The sequence below is a fragment of the Chlorocebus sabaeus genome, chromosome 7, assembly GCF_047675955.1.
Source record: "Chlorocebus sabaeus isolate Y175 chromosome 7, mChlSab1.0.hap1, whole genome shotgun sequence".
NCBI lineage: Eukaryota > Metazoa > Chordata > Mammalia > Primates > Cercopithecidae > Chlorocebus > Chlorocebus sabaeus.
In genome coordinates, this window is record NC_132910.1 from 31,941,501 (window position 1) to 31,956,255 (window position 14,755).

The following is a 14,755-nucleotide window of genomic DNA, read 5'->3' on the forward strand; positions in this document are numbered from 1 at the left end:
AATTACACATTAGAATAAAATTAAGATTTTAAACCCAGAAGTTTTACTTGTTGAAACCATTATCCTCACCTTTAGGAGATTTAATTCCTTCAGTAGCTTGGCCTAGGGAAGGGAGGACCCAAATCAGAAGAAAAATTTAAAGTCTGATAACAGAAACACTATCTTAAAAGAACTCACCTTTCAAAAGTTGGGTTTTGGGGAGAGGAAATATCTTTTGACTGTCAAAAGCTAAATGTTTGAGGGACTCAGGGCATGTATAGAAAATAATAAAGTAAGGGAAAATGCAAGCTGGTGCACTTTTTTCCTGCCTAATCATCCAAAAAAGTTTGGCCAGCTGTCAGTAAGATAATTGGAAGTGTATGTGACTAAAAGTTAGGCAGTGGTGGGTCCCTGGGCATCAGTCCAGTACTCCACTCTCTAGATACATCTTGATGTCTTCACACAATTGACATCTTGACACAAGCTGACAATTGAAACTCAAGAGGGATCTTCACCTAGCTTTCAAAGTCTTACCTGGATTACAGGCCCCAGTGAAATGCTTCATGTCCAGAATGGTGCCTGGATATTGGCAGTGAATACATGAGGTGCCTCAGCAGGTGGCCTGATGACAGACCCTTAAAGTCAAGTGCATTTAGGCAAACATGAAAAGGTTTACAGTTTATTACTTGGAGGACACAATGAACTGGATAGGACTGGCAACTGGAAAGCAAAGTGAGATGCTTACATTTCAAGGTGAATGCAGGGACAATCAAAAAACAAAGTATGAATTGTACAAAAGTATGAATTGCACGTCACGTCAGAAAGTCAGAATGGATAGATATCAATGACTTTGTATCAGACACTTGTCCTCAGAGGCCAATATAATACCAGAAAAAAAAATATGTAATCCTAGGAAAATGGAAAGGATGATGGAGAGGAGAATTCTGAACTGCCCAAATATTTTCCTCAGAGCTTTTGAGTTTGAGCTAGAGAAAAAGTAACTTAGTTTATTTTACATTGGCAAGATGATATGTTTTGCTACCAGTGAAAATGGGGGCTCACAAGGTAAGGTCAGTTACAGAGAAACATTTTCAAAGCTATATTTTTCATGCCTGAGTCATATAAAATGCATACCTCAGAAGAGAAATGGTTATTTGTAATTCTACTTGAGGTCATGCTGAAATAATTTATTCATATTTTAGAAAGAGGTAGATGATTTTCATTGAAGAGATACTTCTGGTGCAGATACATTTTCTTTTGAACAACATTTAGTTTTCAGCCAAACGCTTATTGAACGTATCTATGATTTTACTTTCCAAAAGTAAAAAGTGGTGTGATGGGAGGGGAAGGAAAATACCAAAATGATTTTTCTAAAGTGTTTTCACTTTTTCTTAAACATAAAAAGACACTAATATATTTTACTCTAAATACAGACCGAAAAACTGAAAACAAGATTATATAGCCAAGAGGAAATGGCATTACAAAATGCTCTTACTGACTTTACTGCATCAGTTTCTAAATAAAAGAAATAGGAACAAATGTCAGGAATGTGTTTTCAAGAATGAGATTTTGCTTGTAGTATTTCACTCTGGCTCTGAATAACCAGCGAACAAAATTAAAAGAAGATATTTATTTGTTTTTATAAGAATAAAACATTTGTATGTCTCCTATTTAATAACACTGCCATGCTAGCTTTTGTTCTTTATTTTTCTTTAAATCTTCCTATTTGGAAATAATTTCAAACTATAGGAAAGATGCAAGAATAACACAAAGAATACCTGTATATGCTTTACTCAGATTTACCTAGTATTGCCTATTATTTTTATTAACACTTAAGATTTTTTTTTTTTTTTTAACATTCTGAGGTTTTTTTTTGAACAGAAGTTAGTCATTCTGCATTGTTTTCTGTTGGTTTATTGGCAGCATCTCTGTCTCCTACAGCTTTGGGGGTAGGATAGCTTCTGCCTGACCATGGAAGTCCTCTTAGGGCAATAGGGGCCAACTTGCCTTTCTTTTGCATTCCCATGAGAGGCCACAACACTTGCTGTGTGAAGAGTCAATGAAGCTCTTAACTATTGTAGCTGATGAATACATTTTTAAAATTAATAAAGGTGTGAGCAAACAAATAAATCAGTGGTGGTATGTATTGTAAAAGTGAAAACCCCATTCCCTAACCATGTGTCCCTTTCTACAGCTAAGAGTATCTTGTAAGTCTTTTCAGAAATACTCTGAGTATAGTACATACAAAGATATATAGCCATAGCTAGCCCAGGGGCAGTGGCTCATGCCTGTAATCCCAGTGCTTTGGAAGGCCAAGGTGGGTGGATCACAAGGTCAGGAGTTTGAGACCAGCCTGGCCAACATGGTGAAACCCCATCTCTACTAAAAATACAAAAGTTTAGCTGGGTGTGGTGGTGGGTGCCTGTAATCCCAGCTACTCTGGAGGCTGAGGCAGGAGAATCACTTGAACCTGGGAAGCAGAGGTTGCAGTGAGCCAAGACCCTGCCATTGCACTCCAGCCTGGGCAACGAAGCAAGACTTTGTTTAAAAAAAAAAAAAAAAGACCATAGCTACAGTAATAGGTATATAGATACAAACAGATGTACATTTGTTTCTTAAAGATATAAATACCGAACTCCTTTTCCATATTTGAAATAATAGTATTAGACTCTGCACGTACTCTTCTATGGTGTGCTCTTTTCTTATAATAATATACCTGGATTATTTTGTGATGTAAGTTCATATAAATGTGCTTCAGTCTTTTTAAAGGTTGAATAATATTTCATTATATGGGTATATCATAATTTTTAAATCTACACTCTAATTGATATGCTTTTTTAAAAAAAAGTTTCACTGATACAAAACTAAGATTTTATTTTTCTTTTGTGAGATATTAACTGTAAGATAAATTTCCAGCAGGTTCAGCTTTACATTTAAATTGGGATAATAACTTTAATAATCATCATTTGACTTTTCTTGTCTTTGGTGCATTCAGTAATGTTTGCAGAAGGAAGGAAGGGATAGAGGAAGGAAGAAGGAAAGAAGAAAGTCAGATAGGCTAGTTTTTTTGGGGATAGTGGTTCCTTACATGAGTGAAAGAGGACAGGGACCTTCTAGTCAAGATTATGATCAAATTTTATTACCAATTTTCTATTGTGAACTTTTTATGTCTTTCAGAGGGCAGCTGGAGGATTACTTTCTCAGGAAGAGTATAGTTAATAGAATATTAAATAATATTTTTATTGTATGGCCCTGTGGTTCCCTAAACTTCTTCATCATACCTGAAATTTTTCTCAGTATCTATCTCCTTAGATGGACAATCAACAAGAAGTACTATAGAGTTTTGTTGGTTCATGTATTCTCTACTTCATAAGGATGTCTAGATACTCTGTCTTTCTTAAGAGCAAAAAGTAGAGGATGGAGAAACAGAGAGGAAGTGGAAGAGAGACATCAGTGAGACAGAGAGAGACCATGAGGAAGAGAAAGTAAGAAAAAGAAAGAGGAATGGAGAAGGGAAGAAATGAGGGAGGCAAGAAGGTGACGATGCCATTAGTTAGAGCTGTCAACATCAGATAATTAGGGAAAAAATGAATAGTAAGTCAGAAGAAAAGAGAAAACACCAAGATATAAGAATTCAACATTTTCCTACTTCAGAAAGCAGAGAAACGTTGTGTTATTTTCCATAAAGTCAAAGAAGTCAACAATGATCGCTCAGCTTCTGACTGCAGACTGAAAGCTACGTGTGTTGGAAGGGCATGATTCAGAATAAAAAGGATTGTTTCGAGGGCTTGTATTATAATTTAAGTTGTGCAAGGAGAACTGGGAAATGTGTCACTGCAAAGGTGAAATACTTGCTTTCCATTTCTTAATGCTGTGGGAACGGAAATTTAATTATGGTCATGAATCTTTCATAGTGGGGTCAGCTTGGAAATTACATTGAACTGGGAGCCTATTGTAACAATGTGAAGGTTACGTGAAATAGTTTTGCTTAAGTTTATTTTAGATTAGAATGTAGTATAGTGAAGACATTTAGAAAGCATTTCATAGCCAAAGTTTCTTTTAAATTTTACTATATTACAATTTTATATACAATTATATGTGTGTATACATACACACATACTTATCTGTACAATTACAATATATGGAGATATTCATGTTAAAGATATGTGCTGTCTTAATTTTTATACCATTCACAAGTGTTGTCGAGCCTAAGTAATTAGGAAATAGATAACTGATTCCAACAGTACCAGAGGGTGGGGTTCAAGCTATACTTTAGGTAGGAGATTGTTAACATGTGGAATACACCTCACTTGGATTTCCCCTCTTAATTTATTTAAGCTAAATCAACAGGAGACTGATGCTGCTCATACCTTGAAGAAGCAACTGGCAGCAAGTACTGCTTACGGAAAAGTTTCCTTTACAAGTTAGAAAAACATTTTGGCTTCATCCTACGTATACACTCCACTCCAAAGTCTATTGCTACTGTTTTCCGAATTACTCACTAGCTTGATGAATGACAGTCACAAGTAGTGCTTTTATTGCAATGTACAGATGTTGATATTTTCCAGAATTTTCTTAGGGTAAATGGAAGACTTTCATTTTGAAAAAAACTCATTGTAGATTTAATGCAGGAACTTAGATTTTCACTTAAAAAATCCATACAACTCTTATATTTTAAAATCTTACTTTTAAAGAAAGTTTGCTTAAAGAACCTGTTGTCTTTGGCATTGATAGAAAGCAGATGTTACCAATGGGATGAAGCCAGGAGGTTTAGTGAGTAATAATAGAGTTAGAAACAGAATAATCATGTTAAGGGTCAGAAATGGGTTAGAATTCTTGTGTAAAACTGGGTAAAGCTTACAGGGCACATGCATATGTGTGTGTGTGCGCGCACAGAGAAGGAGGGGGATGATTAAAAGGAGAAGAAAAAAGAAAATGTTATATGAAAACCTTTCATGATAAAATACAGTTCTAAAAATAACTTGAGATTGGCCCACATTTAACTTTATTTTATTGGGTATTTTATATTCACATAGTGTTTGAGACTGTTAAGTCAGGGGTTATAACTCAATATAAAGGAACATATGAATGAAGTTTTTGGAAAAGTTTCCAAGGGCTATACATATATTTGCTACTTGAGTACTTTCCTGTGTACAGAAATGTAAAACGCTTAAGAAAATAAGTATATATTGGGTTAAATAACATGACTTTGTAAATAAATAGGAATATTGCCTTGTGTGTAATTACGCTAGCAAAACTTGACAGTGAAATCAAAATAATATTCCCAGTTATTAGGAGCTTCTTTCTGTGATATTATTTAGTTATGTTAAAGAATCTTGATAACTATGTCATGCTGCTCCTACAAATATTTCCAAGGTAGGAAACTATGCAGTGAGAGAAGGGAGCTATTTGATAGAAGAAGGATATCCTTTTAGAAATGTTTTAAGCTTGGTTTATAGGGTTTACTTATTAAAATGTAAAGGTTATTTAGATATGTCTCTTTATGTTGGATTTTTATCAACAGAATATTTATTTAATATCATATAATTTTAAGTAGTCCAGAGTAATCAATGTTAATGTTATTTTTTATTTCTTGTTTATATTTATAAAGGGCCAAAGTAATAATGGAACTTGATTTTTTTTCATGGCATAATTAATGTGTACCACTTCTCCTATTTTTTGTTTAACATTTGTGGAATTTCTTATAATTGCCATTTTATGTGTAACTATGTTTTGATAGTTCTCTAGTAATATGTGGTTTGTCTGTATTTGCATGTTTATATTCTATATTCTATAAGTTTTTGTGCTCATATCCCTGTGCTGACTAATGAATTTTGTCCAAGGAAGTAATAATTGTGTTTGAATAGTCTATAAATGACCCTCAAAGTGATTTAGTGAAAAGAAGTTAAAAATTCTAGACTATGTTTGAACAAACCAAATGCACTTTAGTAAGCCTATCCTTATCCAGATTATATCTGGGCATAATTTTACCCACAGGATGTTTTTAAAGACTTTTAAAAAGGCTGAATAATGCTTATTAGTGTCTATAGATTTGCAGAGAATTTGCCTACTTATTTTATTTTTATGCTTTATAAGGTAGGTCTAAGTAATTTATTAATTGAAGAGATTCTGGTTCCTTCTTGTATCTGTTCTTTCTGATCACTTTAACAGTCTTTTTAATTTGGTAGATGCTCTAAAAAAATGACATTAGTGAGGCGTGGACAGAAATAAGAGTCTGCTCTCTGTTGTTAGAAGACAGCACACTGATTTTACTGGAGTGAATATTACTGAACCCAGCAGCACTCTCAGTGTCCCCCAGCCCCTAACCTGGACTTAGTACTGAAGTGGCAAAAATATTCACATTTAAGAAAACAAGAGCAAAATCTAACACAATGGTATGCAAATTTAGTGCCTCCAGAGAAATAGCCACTTCTCGTTTTTGTCTCCCATTCTATCTTCTGTCTTTCCTAGGTCACTGTCACATTCTTTCTCAGGCTATAGTAATTCACACTTTATCTTCTCTCTTTTACAACCTTAATATTCTGAAACTCAGTTTCTTAGCTCAGCACCTTAAAAATAGTAGTACAGAATGTGTATTAGTTTAGTTAGTACCATTTAAAGAACTTTTAAAAAAAAGTTTTCATCAAAATGGACCTAAAGCTAAAACGTCCTTTGAGACGTTATTTCTGATACCATAAAATCTACAAAGTTCCTTTCTAGATGCAGACCTATCGGTTCTATTCAATGATAATAATAAAGGCTTTTCCCACATGGCTATCTCAAATCTTGTTATCAGCCCTCCAACTTAGTTGTAGGAGGGTTTCATCAGTCATGGTTATGTTGCTCTGGGAGGCTGATAACCATTATGCTATTATCAGTTGGGTGATGAGCTGGTCACCTTGTAAGTTTAAGTTGTTCTATCAGCTGTCCAAAAGTAAATGCAAATAAACGGGTTCCAAACCCCTTTAGAGCACACTGTAAATCTTTGTAACTTCATGGCCAAATGGTAAACCGCAGGACCACATGACTCAATTCCCTTGAGACAGTCATGTTATTCCTGTCAGACTTTTCTTCCCTCATTCATCAGCTGGAAGCTTTCATCTCCTTTTAAAGTCATGGCCTTTCAAGTAGGGGTGAAATTACACCTGTCAGTAATAAATGTTCTCAGTGCTCTCTATCATTCTGTCATTTCACAAAAGATATTAAAAGGAAGCATAGCTTATTCCGCATTCAGTTAACACCACTTTTTTTTCTTTCTCTACTTTTAGATACCTTCCTGTTATGTAATTGTTGAGCAAAGTTTTAAAATGTTCACTAAATCAGGGGACATGTGGGAATGCTGGGCAAATTAGCTTCCATGTGAACTATACATTATATTCAATAACTACATTAAACTTATTTGACAGAATGATTTAACTGTATACACAATCTACAACGGCAATCTAAATGTGCCCTTTAGCACACTTGTTCTGTTTATTTTTTTCTAAGTTACACTCTGATAACTTTGTGGTTGCCCATAATACCATGCAGCAGGTGCACCTGTGTAGCCACCATTTTATTTACATAGAGAACAAAGTTAATGTTTTATCAAATCCAGACCACACCTGGGTTGGGACACTTGTAGGAAGCAGGGTTCAAATCAATTGCAACTTGCTTTTAGCCTGATATTTGAACTCCACTGAGCAAACCCTTTTGAGTTCTCTTGGAAGTTTTCAGGATTCGGTCTCTTAACTCCCTGTTAACTGAAGGATGAAATGGGAGCTGGAAGACTGAATATTTTACCTGTAAACCCTGTCACTCACTGTGGTAGGTCTTGACTCAAGAAATAAGAATAACTGAATTGTGTCATTACAGCCCACACCATACACTGTCCCAAGCAGAGAATTCTTCAAGTACAAGTGTATTTGGCTTGATATACCTGAGTATGAGGGCCAATATTTTTGTCAATTTTCTAATGCTGAACCGGATTAATGAATAAATGCTGTGTGAAATTCACAAATCGTCAAAGGTGGTCATGCTCCAAAGCTTTGTAGTTTTGTTTTATTTTATCCCTCATAGGGAAAGTGTGTGCCAATTTTTTGTAAATTAGCGATACCGCAAAGAATCCATGCAAACACATAACCTCCCACAACTATTAGCAAACCATAGTATTTTATTTTTTCCAGAACACAAAAAAAGTGTATAATTTCTCTATTTCTCTACCCTACTTCTTACGTTCTGTCTTTTATTATCTCCTTCCTCTTCAGGAGAAAAACAAAATTGTAAACAGAAAAACAGACCCTAAAACTCAGTGAGAGGGATAGATTGACTCAATTTGTCACTAAACCACTAAAAAACTTATCTCAAAGCACAATGCTGATTTAATTTCTCTGGAAATGATTACACATTTATCATTAGAGTTTTTTTTCTATTAAATAGGTTCTGACATGTTATTAGAGTTTGATGAGACAAAACCTATAGTATCTATTTCAGGCCTAATCAACTAATAACCTCATTTGCAGAAACACCCCATCCATATAGGGGGCTGAAAATGAATTTCTGTTATTTAACATTATGTTTTGTGAAATCTCTGTAACTATATGAAATGATTTGAGAAGTTGAATTATCCCTATTTGTGTACCCAAATTATCCTTACATTAAATAATTTTCTGTGGTTTAAACTATTTCAATAATACTCCCACCTTAAATAGAGATTGAATTTAACACCCTCAACTCCGAATTAAGTACACTGTTTTAAATTAATTAAGTAGTTCAAAATACCTTTGAACTCTGAATTAAGTACATGATTTTAAATTAGTTAAGTAGTTCAAACCCTAATAGTGTGGCCTTGGGCACTCTCTTTCATTTAACATGTAGTTCTTAACAAGCTTGATTGTCTGTTTTAGTCACCTTCTAAAGATAAAAACATCAAACCAAATATAGCAGTAAGAACCAAATATAGCAGTAAGAATTGCAAGACTAACAGCTTAGGACAGAAAGGAAAAGTAACAATGAAGTGCTGGACATGTTATGAGGCTCTTTCACATACATTTACACGTTTGATTCCCCACAATCCTACATGAGATATGCAACTTATTTCACAAATAAGTAAGAAAGGCATGGGAAGCTATGCAATTTCCCCAAGGCTGGTACGTGGTAGATTTGAGATATTAACTCAGGATATTTTATCTTAACTCAGTGGTAAATGTCATAAGTCACCTATACCAGTTTAAATATTTTCTAGTATATTCAGTTTGTGCAGGAAGTAGAAAATTCATTTTAGGAAGAGTCCATAGAAATGCTAAAATATACAGAGCCTTTTTTTATTTTTTTGTTTCTTTTTTTAAATTTTTTTATTTTTTAAAATTTTATTTATTTATTATTATTATTATACTTTAAGTTCTAGGGTACATGTGCATAACGTGCAGGTTTGTTACATATGTATACTTGTGCCACGTTGGTGTGCTGCACCCATCAACTCGTCAGCACCTATCAACTCGTCATTTACATCAGGTATAACTCCCAATGCAATCCCTCCCCCCTCCCCCCTCCCCATGATAGGCCCCTGTGTGTGATGTCCCCCTTCCCGAGTCCAAGTGATCTCATTGTTCAGTTCCCACCTATGAGTGAGAACATGCGGTGTTTGGTTTTCTGTTCTTGTGATAGTTTGCTAAGAATGATGGTTTCCAGCTGCATCCATGTCCCTACAAAGGACACAAACTCATCCTTTTTTATGGCTGCATAGTATTCCATGGTGTATATGTGCCACATTTTCTTAATCCAATCTGTCACGGATGGACATTTGGGTTGATTCCAAGTCTTTGCTATTGTGAATAGTGCCGCAATAAACATACGTGTGCATGTGTCTTTATAGCAGCATAATTTATAATCCTTTGGGTATATACCCAGTAATGGGATGGCTGGGTCATATGGTACTTCTAGTTCTAGATCCTTGAGGAATCGCCATACTGTTTTCCATAATGGTTGAACTAGTTTACAATCCCAACAGTGTAAAAGTGTTCCTATTTCTCCACATCCTCTCCAGCACCTGTTGTTTCCTGACTTTTTAATGATCGCCATTCTAACTGGTGTGAGATGGTATCTCATTGTGGTTTTGATTTGCATTTCTCTGATGACCAGTGATGATGAGCATTTTTTCATGTGTCTGTTGGCTGTATGAATGTCCTCTTTTGAGAAATGTCTGTTCCTATCCTTTGCCCACTTTTTGATGGGGTTGTTTGTTTTTTTCTTGTAAATTTGTTTGAGTTCTTTGTAGGTTCTGGATATTAGCCCTTTGTCAGGAAAAGAAGAAGTCAAATTGTCCCTCTTTGCAGATGACATGATTGTATATTTAGAAAATCCCATTGTCTCAGCCCAAAATCTCCTTAAGCTGATAAGCAACTTCAGCAAAGTCTCAGGATACAAAATTAATGTGCAAAAATCACAAGCATTCTTATACACCAGTAACAGACAAACAGAGAGCCAAATCATAAATGAACTTCCATTCACAATTGCTTCAAAGAGAATAAAATACCTAGGAATCCAACTTACAAGGGATGTAAAGGACCTCTTCAAGGAGAACTACAAACTACTGCTCAGTGAAATAAAAGAGGACACAAACAAATGGAAGAACATACCATGCTCATGGATAAGAAGAATCAATATCGTGAAAATGGCCATACTGCCCAAGGTTATTTATAGATTCAATGCCATCCCCATCAAGCTACCAATGAGTTTCTTCACAGAATTGGAAAAAACTGCTTTAAAGTTCATATGGAACCAAAAAAGAGTCCATATTGCCAAGACAATCCTAAGTCAAAAGAACAAAGCTGGAGGCATCACGCTACCTGACTTCAAACTATACTACAAGGCTACAGTAACCAAAACAGCATGGTACTGGTACCAAAACAGAGATATAGACCAATGGAACAGAACAGAGTCCTCAGAAATAATACCACACATCTACAGCCATCTGATCTTTGACAAACCTGAGAGAAACAAGAAATGGGGAAAGGATTCCCTATTTAATAAATGGTGCTGGGAAAATTGGCTAGCCATAAGCAGGAAGCTGAAACTGGATCCTTTTCTTACTCCTTATACGAAAATTAATTCAAGATGGATTAGAGACTTAAATGTTAGACCTAATACCATAAAAACCCTAGAGGAAAACCTAGGTAGTACCATTCAGGACATAGGCATGGGCAAAGACTTCATGTCTAAAACACCAAAAGCAATGGCAGCAAAAGCCAAAATTGACAAATGGGATCTCATTAAACTAAAAAGCTTCTGCACAGCAAAAGAAACTACCATCAGAGTGAACAGGCAACCTACAGAATGGGAAAATTTTTTTTTTTTTTTTTTTTTTTTTTTTTTTAGATGGAATCTCGCTTTGTCACCCAGGCTAGAGTGCAGTGGCACGATCTCAGCTCACTGCAGCCTCTGCCTCCCAGGTTCAAGCGATTCTCCAGCCTCAGCCTCCCGAGTAGCTGGGAATACAGGCACATGCTACCGCGCCTAGCTAATTTTTGTATTTTTAGTAGAGACGGGGTTTCACTATCTTGGCCAGGCTGGTCTGGAACTCCTGACCTTGTGATCCACCCGCCTTGGCCTCCCAAAGTGCTTGGATTACAGGTTTGAGCCACCGCGCCCGGCCCAGAGCTTTGACACTTGAAGTTATTGGCGTCACATCTTGTGTAGAACCCCTCGTTTTCTAAGGATAATGAATACACTATTTTACTGAATGATTTAACTCTAAAACTGGTTAGCACATATGTTAATTCAAATAGATTTAAATAATTTAACTCAATTTATTATAAACAAAAATTATGTTATTTCTTTCATTAGCTCTTCAAATCTAGGTTACATGCATAATGCCAATTAAGACAAATAGAAACACTTTTTCCTTCCTGAACCTATCTCCTTCACCAACATTTTCAGCTGACTTTAATGCTTTATTGCTATGCATGCATACCACATAGCAGTGTTTTACAGAATGCAGTCCATCTGTCACTTGCATCAGAATCACCTATGTTGATTTTGTAGAAAGCTGACCACTGAATTAGGTCATCTGGTATTCAGGCTTAGGCTCATTAAAGTTTGAAACCCGCTGCCTTTCAGTTTAACATCATTTCTCTGTGCACTTTAAGATGGCCCTGCTCTACAACTGACTGCATTTCACAATTCATCTGTACTTGCGAAGACTTAAATGCTTGACTAAAACACTGTTAGCTGAGACAAAAATGATAGAGAAAACATACATCTCTCTTCAGTTTATAACTGATAACTCTTAACTATTCCTCATACCTTTGCTACAGAAAGGCAGGCAGGCACATGTTTGATTCATTTTCTCCAGTTTATTTAATGTATTATTACTATTTTCCAATTAGTGTAAAGTTGGGTTTTGTTATTTGAAACTGTAGTATGTGAGCATCTGCTTTGTCTGTTAAGGATACTTCTAATTTAGTATTCCACTTTTCATTTCTGTATATATAACAAATCATCTATTTTCAAGTGAAATTTACTCCAGCGGAATGTTGTCTGTTTGCACTGAAATAATGCTATTTTTTTCTATCTTAATGGAAAGAGTTTTGATTAAAATTAACGGCTACTTAGAATATTTTAAGTCTTCAAGGAATAATTCAAAACAAATAGAAAATACGTTCCTGAGAGAAAGTGTCCTAAGAGGTGCATTTGTGTGACTAATAATGACCTTGACCCCCATAGCTGTATGTTTAATGGAGATGATAAGCAGTCCATACTAGTGTTGAGGCACTAACTTTAAACTAAGGCACTTCTATTGAAAAGGAGCTCTTGATCTAATAGGCATCACAGGTACTGTCATTAGAGAAGATGATTTGGATTTGATTTGCAAGGTGGGAAAGCCCCAAAATCAGGCACTCTGGGGGGACAGCAAGTGCGGCGGGTGTAGACAGATGCCTGCCTGCCTCCTAAAAGGTTGGGAGCAAAGTTGATGTAGTTTGGGTGACAGAGAAATTAGAAGACTTGAGACAATGCTTTTTCATTCTTTTCTTTCTTTTGTTTTTTAAGTTGACAGATTAAGTACTAACAATTGCTAGCAATATGGCTCTTTCTGAATGTGGTTACAAGTCTTGTATTTCAATGAATTAATCTCATTTATTAAACATTTTGTAAAAACAATGCTTACACATGTTGTTTAAATGTTGTTTGAAGTTGAAATGTTTTGAAATGGTATCTGATCAGCAGAGAAAAACACAATTTTAATGTCAACATGCAAGGGACACTTTTGGTTGCATTTACACCAAAACATTGTAAATTAGTATAATTATAGCTCCCAGTTTCCCATTTTTTCATAGAAAAATTTAAATGTTTATCAGCTAATTATATGTTAAATACCATGTGATATTATGGATTTCCTTGGTGGTAACATGTTTTAAAACTTCATTCATATTTTAATGATACACTTTATTTGAAAATTTCTATATTTTTATTACATTAACTCTGGCCTTCTATTGCAGCCACTAACTTTTGACTAATATTGAGAACTAAAGCTGCTAATATTTACTAATGTGAGCAATTTAGTTTAGTAGACTTTAGGAACTCTGATTTGAGCTTAGAGAACTGCAAACAATCCAAGTGCAGAATTTAGAAATCACCAGCTATCTACTGGTCAAATATTGTTCATTGGCTAGGTAAACAGTGATATGGAAGCTAACTTGTACAAGTGCAAAGTAAATAACAATGTGTTTACTTTTTCTAATATTTGTGTCTATGTATAAGAAATGGGTTGCTGGAAGTCGTACTTATTTACAAAGTAAAGCTTTAAAAATATTTTAATGCCTTACTGTAGTGTGTCTACTTTGGATTAGAAAGTTTACATCATCGATTCACTCTAAAGTAGGCTTGCAGGCATCTTTCTTTCTTTCTTTCTTTCTTTTTTTTTTAGAAGCAAGGTCTTGCTTTGTCACCCAGGCTGGAGTTCAATGGCATGATCATAGCTCACTGCCGCCTCAAACTCCTCCTGGGTTCAAGTGATCTTCCTTGACTTGGCCTTCCAAGTAGCTGGGACCACAGGTGTGAACCACCATGCCCCGCTTAGGCATACATCTTGATACTTTTAGCAAGATAGTTAAGAAGTAATTTCTAAAATACTTCCAAATAGGATCCTTTGCTATTTAATTCAGCATCCTCTGCAAGCCCTTTCTGCGAAATTGAGGCACTTCTGTTAAAAGTAACCACATTATTGATTGTGGCCCAAGAGTAAAGTGGGCTTCTGGCCCTCAATCCCTCCTTCAAAGTATTGTACCTTGCAGGGGCAGTCACTCTCACCTCCATTTGTTCCTTCAGCTTTTGGGAATTGGTGATTAACACTGCTTTCCTACTATTAGTACTCAGTTACTAACTCACCCTAGGAAAAGAGAACTAGTTCCTCTCACTGGTCAATACAACCTCAGATGTCTGAGCATTAACTTCACCTAAAAATTTAACAAATATTAAATTTGTGCTTCTGTATCTTCCCAACTAAACTGTAAAGTTTCACCTGTGTGTTTATGGCGCCTAGGACTGGAACCAGGCCCATGTGACTCTTCTTTGTGACCCCTGGCCTTCTGTTAGCTCCAAAACACACAAAATAGATAAGTTTTGAAGCTAAATTTATTGGCTGTATATGTTAAAACTTCACATAAAAGACTTAAAAAGAACTATAACGTTTTATATATACATATAAACTTTTATATACATACATGTACTTTTATATATGTAATTTTTAAACATATAAGTATATATTGTGGATTATAAATATGCATATATACATAAATAA

At 35.3% G+C, this 14,755-nt stretch overlaps 1 protein-coding gene across 2 annotated transcripts in view; it reads left to right on the plus strand.

The window, feature by feature from the left end:
• CFAP299 (cilia and flagella associated protein 299) overlaps positions 1–14,755 on the plus strand; it is a 666,082-nt gene that overhangs the window by 266,269 nt on the left and 385,058 nt on the right. The window contains exon 4 of one of the 2 annotated variants that reach the window (XM_073017817.1): positions 4,318–4,368. The exons of the other annotated variant lie outside the window; for it this stretch is intronic. Coding sequence (XP_072873918.1) covers positions 4,318–4,368 — 51 coding nt within the window. The remainder of the gene's footprint in view (positions 1–4,317; positions 4,369–14,755) is intronic. 2 annotated transcript variants of the gene reach the window in all.